The 15,677-nt window shown below is 38.3% G+C and overlaps 2 protein-coding genes across 3 annotated transcripts in view; both read left to right on the forward strand.

Annotated features, from left to right (window-relative positions):
* Positions 1 to 7,296: 7,296 nt before the first annotated feature.
* The window catches only part of DIP-theta (Dpr-interacting protein theta), a 58,064-nt gene continuing 49,683 nt past the window's right edge, over positions 7,297 to 15,677 (forward strand). The window contains exon 1 of one of the 2 annotated variants that reach the window (XM_070208931.1): positions 7,297 to 7,525. The gene's annotated coding sequence lies outside the window, so the exon portion shown is untranslated. Of the gene's footprint in view, positions 7,655 to 15,677 lie in introns of both variants that reach the window. The other variant, XM_070208932.1, reaches the window with a different exon arrangement.
* Positions 8,348 to 8,962, forward strand: LOC138911205 (uncharacterized). Its single transcript, XM_070208945.1, has one exon. The coding sequence runs from the start codon at positions 8,348 to 8,350 to the stop codon at positions 8,960 to 8,962; it is 615 nt and encodes a 204-aa protein (XP_070065046.1).

The following is a 15,677-nucleotide window of genomic DNA, read 5'->3' on the forward strand; positions in this document are numbered from 1 at the left end:
CTGAAACTTGAACTTTGTGCAGCTAATTGAAGGCAGGCAATTCCGGAAAAGAGCTGTGCCAGCCAGCCGTTTGATAGATCGCGTCGGGTCAAATGCTCGAAAGCCGATGCCAAAAATTATTCTCTACTGTTTTTTTTTTTTTTTTCATTGCATGAAAATTCAATTTGACTGTTGCCGTTAATAAATGAATAAAAGAAGATATTTAAACTGAACAAATAAAACAAAAATATAAATGAATAAAAGAAGATATTAAAATCATGAAAAAATACAAATTTGTGGGTGCTGATGCAATTGCAGTAAATTTCTCAAACGGCCCAGCAATTTTAAACGCAATTTAAACGCAGCGACTGGGTAATTAACATTGATGACTGCTCCGACGAGGTCAGTGATGCGGGGTAAGGGGTGAGGGTTGAAGCGTTGCCTAGAGTAAATGAAGTGCACAGCAATTGCAAATGTCGAGACTTCAATCAAAGTGCCTCAGTAAATTGGCAGCTGCAGCGGATGTAGACGATTTGCCTTTAAGCCTGGCCCAAAGGGCAAAGTGTTTAATACGCTGCGTTATGACACAAGCCAAATTAAAGTCCAAAAGTGCTGTGAAGTTAATTAGGAGCAAGTTTTTAATATGGTAGCAAAGCAATAATAATAAGCTTTAAACAATTTGTAAGCTGATTATGTTATTTGCACGCGTGGCTCAGCTGTGTGCGCGAAAAGTCAGCGGTTCAAATTTAACTGGAATATTATACATTTTTGTGTTTGCATATTAAAATGTTTATAATCGCAAAGAAAAATATCTATTAGATATTCATATATTCAACAATTAAAAGCGTGTGACTGAAAAGTTATTCAACAAACCTTAGATTAAAAGCATATTTAGTCCATACTTAAGGGATCAAAGACTCGAAAAGAGAACATATTTTTGAAATTAAAAAACAAGAGTAAACGAAAATTAGGATAAGATTATTCTCTGAGCAAGCTCTTGCACATTGCAATCGAACGCTCGAACATTTAAAATAGAAAAAGTAAAAGTCGCAGAGTAAAAAGTTTTGAACTCTGAATAAAATACAAATATCAATATCATTTTTAAAGCAAAGAAAACTAATAGTTGATTTGATTTGTTAAAATTGTATTACCGATTCAAAATCACGGTCAAATGGATAAATATATCTTAAAAAAAAAATTGCCTTTACATTTTTTTATATACATTCATTTTTTCAAGGAATGCACCAGTTTTGGCCCATGAAAAGCACGGAGTGTAGGTGGCAAATGTGAGAGCATGGCCAGAGGGGTGGGAGGGGGGGTAACTGAATTGCAGCAAAATATGCAGAGCACAGCAAACAAGCTGCAAGCAAGGACTACAAATCGGTTGGAAGCCTTTGGCATTTACCTATTGCAAACGCGGCCAGTCATAGCTGGATTTATGCTCAATAACTAACTCAAATCACGTTCGGCAAATGCTTACAAAATGTAACAACAAAATTTTGCACGATGCAAATCTTTTATTGACAGCACGTTTTACTTGTAGACAGGCGTTTTTCACATGTTTCCTAACTCATGTGCCTCTGTGCGAGTGTGTGCCTGTGTGTGTGTGTGTGTATTAAAGAAAAGATTACAAGAAAAAGAACTTAAAAATAATAATAATAATCATAACAATGTTAAACCAAAAAAAAAAGTGTGGCAATTTAATTGATTTCAGTTGAAAATGCATTGCCAGCAATTTGTTGGCAATTTTTATGCCACACAATTTTTGCTTGCCTCAAAATGTTGCAACAAATCACACAGCTGCGTTTAATTGAAATATTTATATATGTATTTAATATAAAAACATTTCGCATGTGCGTTTTGTGGCGCTTTTGATTGAATTCACCTGAAATGTTGGCTCGCTCATAACGTGGCACTAGAAATTGCTTGAATGCCGTGGCCAATTTATTGATTGGTTGATTGATTGATTGATTGATTGCTTGCCTGCTTGATGGCGGCCACGTGTCGAGCGCCCTTCATTTGGGTCATTTTATTTTAATGGCAAGCTCGTAACAAAACAAAGTCTTCACATGTAATTGCAATTTATTTTCATTTAACACCCAGCAAATCGTGCCAAAACGCAGTACACGTTTTATGACCTCCACAAATCTGGCTTGCTTAATCATAAAATAAATACACAAATAAAAAGAAATAATAAAAGAACGTTGCCAGACAAGGCCTTTAAAGTACACAGATCGAGCCGCTTAAACATATTATCCCTCGATTATGCCATGATATATATATATATATATATATGCAGCTCCATTAGTTATGTTCAATATTTATTTGGCACTCAAGCTCATATTTAAGCTGCACGCAAATCGCTTGCAACGCGAAACTGACTCTATTTGCCCCCCATGAGATTTATTGGCATATCTATGAGATTATTGCGCTTCACGGATTAATGCACTAAATGGCACTCAACGTGCTAAAATATATATATATACTACAAAACAGGAAAAACAATAAACCAAATATTGCTGCAAATATTTATTTATATGTGGACACAAAATTCCATTGGGCAAATATTTGCCTGGGCGTTTATTTGTTTTGTTTTAATGGTAAAAAAAAAACTTTCGGAGGGTCTGACAAGCATTTGAAATGTGTGAAATATTTTCGAGTGCATACAAATTTGAGGCACTGTTGTGTGAAATTTAATTAGTTCGTCAGCTTCAAAATATATCAAAAATTGTTGAATACATTTGCGGCTTAGCAATCAAAGCAAAGGTACTCGACATATTTGCTAATTGCTTTGTTTGCTTTACGGTTCAGTTAATTAATTAATTTTGTAATTTAAATGTAGTTCCCATCAAATCGCAATGCTAGTTGGTTTATTTAACTAGAAATAGAAATTATTTGAAAAACTGTTTACATTTGCATTTCATAAAATTTGTTTTAATTTCATGCAGCTTCTCTTTGCACACATTTGAGTGTGCCTATCGACTTGCCACACTCTGCTTGCCACATGCGGCACCATCAATTTCCAGAATTTCATGGCTCTGACTTTTGGCCGCCGCCTAAAGCGCAGATACACAGCTTAGTCCTGGCCAGCTTATAGTGGCCGTAATAATTAGTTTGACTGCGTTTTCACGCAACATGCCCCACGGCCAAACGTGTGGCAGCCGCTAACTGGCACCTGGCTTGCCACATGCCTCTGATTCTTAATCAAAATTGCGCGCATTCCATTGGCCAACGCACTGTGCCCGAAAAACCAGGCTAATGGAAATGCCTGACAAGCCAACTGGCTAATGAGCTCACCGCAAAGCCAAACAGCAGCTCGAAAGTGTTTGCCAAACATGATTGAAGATCGTCTATCAGAGAGTCGTGCGATAGTTGTGTCTTTATATAAATGGCATAAGAATTTCCAGAAAATATGCAATTTCAATTGACAGCTGCTAAAGCTAAGCAAACATTCAAGATTGTGCTAAGGAGACAACACTGATATATATATTCCAGATCCGCATCAACAACCGAGTTGATATAACCATTTCCATCTGTTTGTCTGTCTGTTTCTATGCGAAACTTGTCTTGAAACTTTCCAAAGGTCCGTTTTACCCTGTTGAGTGCGCTGTAAGCTGAGCGGCTGCTTTTCCGCACAGACTCGTTCCTTGGAGAGATTGCATTTCGATTTGATGTATTAGTAAAACCCGATGCTGCACAGGATAACGAGCCAGTCCATACCGGCAGAGCAAGACAGTCAGTCCCTTTAATGTGCCTGGCGAAGGTAAAGCGCTTATCAAAGGGTTACGTCCAGGTATCTTGTATAACTCTCCTGCTATAGAGTTAGCCCGATTGGCTTCAGAGCTGGCGGTTCTTCTTGGTTCACAAATGAAACGAGACTAAGCTTAAATTTTAGTTTTCCACTAAAAAGATTGCATTACGTAAATATTTACCTTCAACAGAGCCACATTTTTTTCCTAATATAAATAAATTTACCAATATGTATATTATTTGATATTCAGTTTTTGAATCCTTTAAAATTTCTGAGCAATTTCTCTGGCATGTCAGCAGAGTATCTTAAAGCATGTAGAGAATCTCATCTACTTTTTGTCTTTGCCTGCTACCTTGCACTCCCTCTCACTCTCTCGCTCTCTATTTCGTCACCCGCTGGGCATTTTGGTTGCCTTATTAAGTTGGCGCCTTGACGGCAACTGAAACCTGCCCCTGCCCCTCTCGGACCAACTTTGTGCATGCCAATGATACTTTTATACAACTCATTTTTCTTCTTCGTTCCTTTTTTTTTCAACATTTCTTTGCCTTTTTTATTTTTTTTTTGTGCCGCGCTTTTTCGCATCGTCATCGTTGCAACTTCATTGTCAAAGTTGTGCAAGTCGTGAGAGTCGCGCAAGTGGAAGAGAATTCCACAAAAATTGCAGCCCTGTGCGTTGAGCAAATAGCACCAAAAGAAACCTAAACGAAACGTCGCCTCCTCTGCGGTATTTCGGTTAAGCGCTAATTATATGTAAATAGATCTAACGCGACGGATGCTTAAGGTGCAAGATAATTGGACGCCACATTCGCGACGGAAGATGACAACAGACTCAAGTAACTGTAAAGTAAAGAAAAAGAAAAAAAAGGGAAATAATGAAATAATTTCCCGAATGGTAAGAAATTATTTCCATTGCGCAAACTAGACAATCATCTAAGGTTTAACTGGAATGCAAAGAATTACAATGAAATGAGAAGGTAAGACCTAATTATTTTATTAATACTAATATTTTTATTATTATATATTTATATATTAAATTATTTCACTTTTTGCTTTATTTATCGTAAATTAATAAATATTAGTTATAGTTACAAAATATTCTTGATTTATGTTTTAGAATGTCCTTTTTTACTTTCATGATAAATTAAAGTTTTGAATTCCGGGCTCTGACTGGTCTGATTAAGCCCAAGTCAAAGGGCCTTTGGGGGACGTAACCCGTCAGCATTTAGCTGACAATTTATTATGTAAGCTTTTTACTTTTAATCAAATGTCGCTGCAATTAGCCAAAGCCCATTTGCATAAATTCCTTTGCATTTAAGTCATTAGCACCCGAAAAATTTCATTACACTTTGTCGTGCGTGTGCCCGAAAAGAACACCATTCAAAATATCAAAAAAAAAAAAGAGAGGGAGAACAAAAAAAGAAGAGAAGCAAATGACAAAATAAATGCAGAAGGTGGCTGGGTAAGCAACATGAGAGGGCGTGCGGTTGGATAGATAGATGATGTGGAAGGGGTGGGTGGCTGGGGGGAGCCACATGAGCGACAGCAACCAACACGTACAAAACGCATAAACATTCTTGCTTAAGTGAGTTTGTACATAAATATTCCAACTTGAGCTGCAGCTGTGGGTGTCGAAAGGAGGCGGCGGGCGTGTGCGTCTGTGTGTGTGTGTGTGTGTACAAAAATAGTCAAAATGTATTCGAGTGTTTGGGTTAGCTCAGTTTCAGTTTCAGTTTCGGTTTCGGTTTTTGGTTTCGTTTGCATTTGCAGTTTTATTTATATAGCCGCAGGCGTTCCAAAGGCAACTACAAAACCATAAGAGAAAAATATGTTTCACTTATGTGCAACTGTACGCCTTTGGCGTTTTACAGGCTTAGTTGAATCAATTTAAGCTACTCTCAAATATAATGTGAAATTAAAAGCATTTTTTTCGCTTTATTTTTTTTTTCTCTTTAAATTTAAGAAATGATCTGAAGTCAAATGCATAAATAACAGAACTAGATAGCTCGCTCACTCGCTCTTGCGCTCTCCCGCTCCCGCTCTTCCTTTGGGGCGACTATGCTGAAATGCAGCAATTACCAACATAACAGCTTTCATATTATGCAAGCGTCCGCTGGGAACTGCGAAGGCAGCAACAACTGTTCGACAGTTGTGAAGTAACTGTCAAAAAAACCAAAAAAAAAAAAATAAAAGACTTCAGTTGCTAACTTTACTCGCTTTATTCGCACGTCTTGCGGCGGCTTAAGAGAACCGATTAAAGAGCGACAACTCGAAAGAGAGCGAAATGTACGCGTAAAACACAACACTGACCTACATTAAGCGGAATTTTATTTGTGCCGGCTGCCAAATTGGTTCCCCAAACGCGTTGCCCTTATGACTATGACGGATATGGTTGGGTTTCTGTTCAGCTGCCGACTTGGCTCTGTTTACGTTGTTGCTGTTGCTCTTGTTGTTGCTGTTGTTGTTGTTGTTGTTGTTGTTGTTGTTGCTGTTGTTGGTCATTGGCTCTAATAATAATGGTTTGTAATTTGCATAAATAATGCTTGATTTTTGCATCGATGGCGTCCGCCCTCTCTGTATTTGTTTGTGTGTGTGTGGCTGTGTGTGTCTGTGTGTGTGTGTGCGTGTGTGTTGCTGCATTTTAAATGATTGAATGGTTTTGCTTTGTGAATTCATGTTAAGTTAGCCAGCTGACTAGATGGACTAAATTATTTCGATAAATGGAGAAATATAATTTAGGTGTAAATTTGTAAAGCTTTGCAATGAGATCAATAGAAGTTACCTCGTTAAAAACTTGATAAAAAAATTGTCAATTATAATAAAATTAAATTAAGATAGTCATTTGATTGTCAGAAAGAACAGAAAGGGAGAATCTCTTCGGGATAAAACTTATTATTCAAGCAATATGAAAACAATGGATATAAGTCCGATTCTACAGATTCTATAGATATATTGTGATGATATTGCTCAATAAATCAGTACAAAGAAATGTGAATTATTTTACCAAATAAGCACACATCTAGCATAGGAAAATAATAAAATGTATTATTAGGCTGTTCATCGTTTTCCTCATTTGAAAAAATATGTATTATCATAACAAAACAATAATTGTTTATTTGCCCAGCTAATTGTATGCATAATTTGTCTAATAACCGAATACTTATAAGCCACGAATAAAACCAAAGTAAAACAATGAATTTTCTATTGATAAACCTCAAATTATGCATTCAGCGGGCGCTGCGTTGTTTACAAGACCGCAAAAGCAGCGGGTTAACAGCGCGCTGTTAAGTTTAACATGACCGCGCTCTGTACAAGTGTAACTCTTAAGCGTACGCTGCGCTCTCTTGCAATGCCTGCACACATACACACACACACGCACGCACAGGCACATCGAGCAACTTCGTTGCCGTGTTAGTCGGCAACTTCGTTGTTCACTTCAAAGCGGCACGAACTTCGCGACTCTCTGGTTCGGCAAAGCCGATGGCCATTAAACGAGAAGCAACGAAGCGCAGCGTCTGGCCACTTGGTGTAATCAGTGCGTGCTGCTAAGTAAATTAGTTTAGTATGATTTTAGTGCGCAACGTTGACGGACGCGCCGCGCGACAATTCGCTAAGCAGCATTACAACAACGACAACGGCAACGACAACGCGCTCGTGTCTTTTTAGCTCGTCTCTGTGTTAGTGAGAGTGTTAAGCGTAACGGTACTTCGATTCAATTTCATATGTGTGGCCAATAAGTGCGGCCCCGGGGCATTTAACGGCACGCGCCTGAAAGCATGCAGCAACAAATTCAATACCGTACGTAAGAGTATTACAAAAATTAACAATAATAATAATTAAAAGTCGCGTTAGCTTAAAATTTGCAACTTCATCATTTGGCACGCAGTTTCGTGCAAATTGACTCCATTTGCCACGTCGAGCCCTTTGGTAAGAAATGGATTTCCCTTTGTCTTTTGCCCGCTGTTAACTTAGACTCTGCTCCGCTGTCCTGTTAACTCTTCGACTGCAACTTCGAGCTGGGCTTGGGCCTTGATTGCATTCTCTGTGCGCCCATTCGAGCGTGCTTTATTATGGCAGATATTATGCGACGTGCAGCCTGTTGCAATAACAAAAAAAAAAAGGCAATTTAAATAAAAATTATAAAAAAAATAAAACAAAATACAAAAAAAAGAGTTAAAGCAAAGACAATAAGCATTGCCATGCTTATGGGGCATAGCATTGCATATAGAACACAGCTCTTATGCAATTAAATTGCGCTATTTTTTCAGCATTTGTTTTGTTTGAAACATAGCTGGTTTATTTTATTTATTTTTTTTTTTTTGCGCCCAAACAAAATGTTCTATTATTTTTTTAATTGAACAAAAACCACAACAGACCGCATTGCGCTTGTTTTTCTATAATTAAGTCATGCAATAATATTTCTACCAGCAAATATTAATCGAAAATTTGTAGTGATATTTTCTAAAGCAGCGCGCGAGAGCTGTATTTGTACTAAATCAAAATAGCTTTGAAAATATTAAACAAATGTTCAAATCACAATATACAGTACGCTGCATATAAACTTAACAAATTTGTCAGCCAGTCTCCGACAATATATTTTCTATATATTCGCTGAGCAGTATGACTGCCAACGTACCCTGCTTTTATTGCGCCCTGGTCGGCGATCGCGGCACCGGAAAGACAAGCTTCACTTTGCGCCACCAGACGGGCGAATTTGTCCAGAAATATCGGCCAAGTTTAGTTTATAGCAATTGCCTGCTCGAGTTCCATACAACCAAGGGCGATATTCAATTCAGTGTCTGGAACACGGTGCAATTGAACGATTTGCACTTTCTGAATGTCCGGTGTGCGATTATTATGGCCGAGGCGAATGCCAGTAAATCATTTATCCGTGTGCCCAGCTATCAGTGTGAGCTGCGGGCACACTTTGGCGACATTCCAATTGCGCTCTGCGGCAATAAGATGGATCTGGGCACGCGCGCCTCGAAGTCATATCAGCTGTACTTGGCGAATGGCGATACGTTTGAGTATTTTGATATATCTGTGAAGAAGACGCTCAACTGCGAGCTGCCATTCCTATGGCTGAGCCGTCAACTGCTGGGCAATGCCGAGCTGGAGTTTGTTGCCAAGCCGGCGCGTTTTCCACCAGACATACCCAAGCGAAACTGGGAGCAGATATTTTTGGAGAACGAGTTTATCAACCAGGTGCCGCCCATTGCGGATGACGAGTGGTAATCCCATGCAGTTTCCCCGATTCATTGTTCACGAACCTCAACACATATTGTTTTAGTAAAGCAATACACTAACATTCCACATCTATGTGAACTACTCTACCTTTGGGCTAATATTGCCATCCTGCAAGACTCTGAGATCAGGAAGCGACAATTGTCTGAATCTTTGTTGCAAGCAGTAAATATGTCGATGTTAACCGAATCGGTTCATACTTGACATATTGTGGAGCTTAATAAATATATTATATCATATTAAGCTTGAAGCTTAGAGTTCGCACTGCCAGACGAAAGAGGCTAAATATATTTACTATCTAATAGAGCTAAGTTGTATATCTAGCTATAGCTTGAGCTGGAGCAATATGTTGTTTATTAGTAACTAAACTGTTGTCAGTTTATAATATGCTCAATTAATATTATACCCCATCGTTTAAGAAATCATACGAATTGCACTCGCATTGCTTTCCAGTAGCAACATTTAATACTGTGTCGCCGTCTAAACATGGCTAATGAAAAGTCGAAGAGGCTTTATCTAAAACTAACAAATAGCGCTATTTTACCTTTGGCCATATTGCCAGCTCCACACTCCACACGCACACATGCCCACACACAATGCAGCGCCCAAAGCAGCGCGCGCACACACGCACACACACACACACACACTCGCACATACTTGCCATAAAACCAACATGAAATTTGGTGCATCCACTGAACGACCCTCGCTTGTGGCTGGCCATTCAATAACCAAGCTGAAATATGCGCGCACCAGAGGCGTCCGCAAGGGGGTTGGCGTTTGGGCAGCTGCCCTAGAAACCAAATTCTAAAGGTCACCTTTTGCTGAAAATAAATATACAACATAATATGCCTTGTTCAGGACTCTCATTTTTAAGAGTATTTTTTCTCCTGGACATTCATTTTTCTTTGCAGCTGTTTAAAATAGAAATATATATACCCTTTCTGCAGACACTCATACCTTGGTTTTCCAATAAAAATAAATATAAATATATCCAGAGTATGCTTTGCTCTGTTCGCCAATTTCTACAAGTTTCATGCTTAAAAAAAGATATTTTTCCATCTATATCCTAAGCTTCCTTTGTTTTAAGCCCATAAAATTATATACTTTTAAAAATGTATAATCAATTAAGATTTCTTTTTCACACAAATAGAATTTTCCATTAGATATTCTAAGTTTAAGCTGGGCTCAAATTAATTCTAGTTAATAAAAAAATAATAACTTGAATTAATTATTGAATTATAAAATGAAAAATAAAATATTAAAAAATAAGTGGGAAACAAGGTTAGTTTAAGAACTAGCCCTTTGCGTAATCCTCAGCGAGCCACTGACACACACACACACACACACACACACACATGCAACTACACACACACACATGCAACTGCCCTTGGCCGTCGGCTTCGTGTGCGTGCGCTGAAAATATGTGTTTTATGCTCTTTGTGCGGCTTGGACGGCATTTTGTGTTCGGGCGATGCTGTCCGCTAATTAGGCAATATGCACTCGATGCTGTTATAATCATTAAAGCCAGAAAATGCATGGCAACCACACACACACACACACACACACGCATACAATTTGCATAGCATAGTTTCAGGCATTGCAAAATATTTCGCTTAAATGGCAACGATCGCAATTTGAGCAACAATTAAAAACCGCCAATAATTTTGGTAGCTTTGAAATCAGTTGAAGCTGTTGTTCATTTTGGTTTTGGTTTTCAAAAATAAATGTTATTGCTTAAGCATGCCAGAACGAGAACTATCCGACTGTTCGATACTCTTCTCGTGGATTAATTGTAAGCTAATAATTTTGGTTTATTAAGGGAATTTAAAAAATCGCACCTTTCCGCGATATTTTGTAAAATTTTGATATTTCAATCATTGTTTCAAGAGACTAGTTCGCTTAAAAATAGACAGAGAGGCAGACGGACAGCGGCACATGGCTTTAACAACTCGGCTCTTGATGCTGATCTAGAATATATATACTTTAAATGATCGGAGATGTCTCCTTCTATGCGTTACACAATGCATAACAAAATTGGAATACCCTCTACAAGGGTAGAAAAAGAAACAATATAGAATTAAATATGTTCATAAGTTGTCTTAATTTGCCTCTCAAAAAGGAGAATCACTTGGAATTCGGTTCTTCTCTGTTTAAGCAGATTTACAATTTCTGCCCTTCTTGAGCGTATTATACGATTTATATATATATCGTCTTTTATATAACTTTGCAAATTCAGATGCGATATTGTCTTCCGCTGAGCTTTTTATAAGTATATAACAAATTTTTGATGGGATTCAAAATCAACTCAAAATATTTGTTACCTACTCTAGATTTCTGTAACCTGTATATATTGTTTTTTGATAAACTTATAGTTCCTAAAGTTATTTAACTTTTGATTTTATTTAATATGTGTCTCAAAGTCTTTCCGGTCCGTCACGTAGGCAACTTAAAGTCAAAACTTTGCTGATGGCTGCCACGGAAAACCTACAGGAAACGGATGTGAGCGAAAGCAAACACGTGTTGGGGAAAATCTTTGCTGCAACAATGTAAACACTCGCCTTCAAATACACAACCCCACACACACACACACACTCGCACAGGCATCCCTTACCCTCATTGCATATGTAAACCGGCTTGTAAGCTGGCCAATTTTTTATGTATTTATGCATTTCTTCCTCTTATAGCAACATCCCTCTGCTTGCCCATTCTTGACTCGCGTCCGACTTCGTATTAAAATTGTCGGTGGAGAAAATGCAGTAGGGCAACAACAACATTGCCACGCCCATCATCCCATAGTAGGTTAATCAAATGCAAGGCGAAAAAAAATTGCAATACGCGGCTCTGTGCAGCTGGGGGGAGCTGGGAGCTGGATGGCTGGAAGGCTGGGGGCTGCGGAGCTGGGGAGCTGGGGCTTACGGCCGGGCTAGTTAGTGTGCGCGGGTGTCAGAGCTCGTTGGCGTCGCTTTGTGCGTTTGTGTGCGTGTTATATTAAAAAATTTTCCAGCCGAGAGAAGAGGAGACCAACAGCAGCAGCAGCAGCAGCAGCAGCAGCTGCTGAATACAAAAGAAAACTGACAGCTGACGCGGAGACGTGAACAGTGGGACAGTGGGACATTGGGACAGGGATGTGGACGTGGACGTGCAGATATGGCGGATAGGACACGGACTTGATTCATTTTACTCGATATCCAACGAGCTGCAGTCACAGCGTGAATTGCACGTCTATTCTGCAAGACTAACTCAAATTAACTATTCAAGTGAATGCTTAAATCGTTCAAAAATATGTACAACGAATGTGCATTAACTGCACACAGTTATAGAAAATTAATCAACTAGCTTACGGGTTTAATCTTCTAACTTTCATCTAAATGCGAGCAGGCTAATTTGATCTACTTTTGAGTCTAGGGAGAAGGATATACATATATATCAGATATAGTATACATAAAACTCTTTGTCCTGACTGACTGACAGGCTGACTGACTGAGTGGTCCAATTTATTTTGTATATTTTTTAGATATAATCTTTTTTACTTTTATTTCCTCATTTTTCTTTATTTCATCAGTTTGCTTTGCCTCGCATTCTTCTTTTCTTTTCATAGAGTGCCCAACTTGAATTTTTCACAAAATACTTATTAATAGCTTAAACTTCGATTGCTTTACAACACTAGCTGTCTGTTGCCTTTTAAGAGCTTACACTTATGTTCACTCTTTACAGACCCTTCAAATATGTTATCTCAAGATTCTCCGAATAGTCGTAAGCTTCTCAGAACTTCTGCTTATTTGCTTTAAATCATTTGCTAGTAAGCCATTTCTTGGTCTTCATGTAGATAAAAGTTGCAGGCATTAAATCTGAAGAACATGCGAATTGATACAGTTTAGCAGTAAATTGTATCACCCCAATCAAATGTTAGTTTTGAGAAACTTTTCTGTTAGTTTAGATCGAACTTTCTCTTAACAAAAGACAACAATCTGAAGAGCCTCCCGTTCCGAGCGGCTTGTCACTCGGCTTGTCACTTTAACCTGTAGTTTACCTATGTTTACATTAACCTGTTGAGAATTATAAGCGTCATGCAATGAAAATCAGCAAAGCAAAGTCAATTTTCAGGTGTAATGTTACTTTTTTACATGCAGGGAAAGATGAAAAATAATAATTTAAAATCAATTTGTAAGCTTGAACAATTATAGAATGTGAAAAAAAGCCAGAAGAGCTTTGGCAACTGTTTTGGCAACGCCACAGAACAGTTTTGTGCCAACAGTTCATACAAAACCAAAATACTTAGTTACCAAACACGAATTTGCCAGACAATTTTTTATGGTATTTGGCTTAATTTGGAACGCTTTTATGCATATTATGAGCGACAGCTACGTAGCCGACAGCTGGATGCCAGCAACACCTTTGTGAGTTCGCCCAAAACGATGCCAGCAGGTGACATAAAACAAGCCCGTTATGTGACAAGCTGCTGTTGCAGCAGTCGCCGACACGCAAAGCTGGCTGTAAGGAAGGGAAATGCAAAGGAATGCGGCACGAAAACATCGCGTGAGCAAAGTGAAATATAAACGATGTCTGGAAAAGGGGGGAGAAGTTGTGGCTGAGGTTAAGGATAAGGTGAAAATGGGAGTGAGGGTGCAAGCATTTGTTATTTTGTAGCCGATATAAGCAAAAGAATGCAGGATTAGCCGCCCAAAATGACAGTTGAAATCATTGGCCGCCATTTTGTTTGGACAAGCCGTGGCGCCGTTGCCACATTTCATTGTTTGTCATTTAACGATTGACAGTTGGTGATAAAAACGAAAGCGAAACGAAATGAAACAAAACATGAAGCGAGCCAAAAACAAAGCCCAGCACAAAAGCCAAACAATAAGCAAAGCACAAATAAAACAGCAGCAACAACAACAACAACAACTATAACAACAGTTTTGCAATAACAGCAACAACAACAGCGTAACAATAACAGCAGCAATAACAGCACCTCCAGCTGCCAGTGTTGACAATCGAAATGTAAATGTTAATGATGCGCCGCCAAAAGGTGTCAACTGCTTAGACAAAATTGCTTCTTGGCTCAAGATTTTCTTTTTCCTGCCTTCGATTGTGTGTGTGTGTGAGTGTGTGTGTGTGCGTTCGTTTATGTCTGGGCATGTCCGTCTGTGAGTTTTTGTGTCTTTTTGGGCTATTTATCATTATGACATTGTTTGGCTTTCGGGCTGATTTGACTAGGGAGCGCCATCTGGGTCGCTTGGGTCTCTAAGCTGTTAATCAAAGCCAACACAAAGTTGCGAACGAACATTCAACTGGGGAATATTTGGATCAAATATGAGTGCATCTCTTAACACGCTGAACATCTTGAGAAAATGCTTCTGAAAATGCGCAACACTTTCTAATAGGATTTCTAAGCCTCAACATATTTGTTTTAACTAATTAAGCTTTACTTTCTTATAATTTGATTTTAAATGGAATTTTTAGTCCTTTTAATTATTTCAAATTAATTATATACGGTAGTCTCATAAGTACAGAAATATGATTTGCAACAGTTTAGTTTATCAATAGAATAAGTTAAGTTGAATTTTAAATGCGTTTTCGAACTACCTTTTCAATGGAAGAACGCTAAAAACAACAAATTAAATGTTTATTCATTTTCTTTGATGCCTCTGGTCTCTTAGCAAAACAACAAATTAAATATTTAATTAGCATTTGTTAGTTTCTCCAAGCATAACATTTAAAACTAGTTTTATTTATTTCAATATAGTTTTCAAGGTTTCAGCAGCTTTGTGATCTTTTATTTGATAAACGCAAATTTCTCTCTTTTAGTTTGATTTTTATTATATTATTATATATTTGTGCAAATGTATTGTAACAAGCAGAAGGAGGCATATGGGACCCCATAAAGTATCTATATTCTAGATCGGATGCAATAGCTGCGTCGATCTTGTCATGTCCGTCTGTCTGCCTGTTCGTCTGTTCGTATGTATGAACGCAAGAATATCAGAACCTATTAAAGTTAAAGAATTTTGCCTTAAGCCTTACCTTCAGGTGTGGGTCCTCCTAGTGCCTGCGCAGATCGAATTTGTTTCCAAACAATCGATAATAATCGATATCGTGAATGTTTGTGTCTGTGCTCCTATTTCAATTCGTTTTTTCTCAATAATATTTATTGGTGTGGCCCGGTTTAATTACGACCCCTCAGCAGCAAAATCCACATTGAAAATTTATATATGTATATATGTGAGTATACACACTATTTGTGAGCTGACATTAAAGTACAAAGAATCTGCCAGCAATGCGTAAGCCCTGGCTGATAATCATTTCACATTTACTCAATTACGCCCATAAATGTCAGATCCCGGCCCTGTTTCGGCTAGCAGAAAGTTGGAAGCGGAGAGGTAGATGGAGGTTATGGGCCGAAACACGACAACCGGTTAAGCCAATTTATTAAATAAAAAACCATTTGTCACACATTTTATTCAAGTTTTCAACGCCGGCTTTTTGTGTGCGTGCTATCTTTATGACATTTCCAGCGGCCAATGAAACTGAAACCCCAAAAGCCATAAAGCAAAAAAAATATATATATTAAGGGGGGGGGGGGGGGAAAGAACAGTGGAAAAGCTGGCCAAAAGAGCACAAAGGGCGATGAGCAAACGAGCTGGACAAAAGGTCAGGCTGACATTTTTCTTCATTAATTTCACCTGGTCAACTGATAAAAAGCCAAACG

This window comes from Drosophila virilis, chromosome 4 (genome assembly GCF_030788295.1).
Source record: "Drosophila virilis strain 15010-1051.87 chromosome 4, Dvir_AGI_RSII-ME, whole genome shotgun sequence".
Lineage (NCBI taxonomy): Eukaryota > Metazoa > Arthropoda > Insecta > Diptera > Drosophilidae > Drosophila > Drosophila virilis.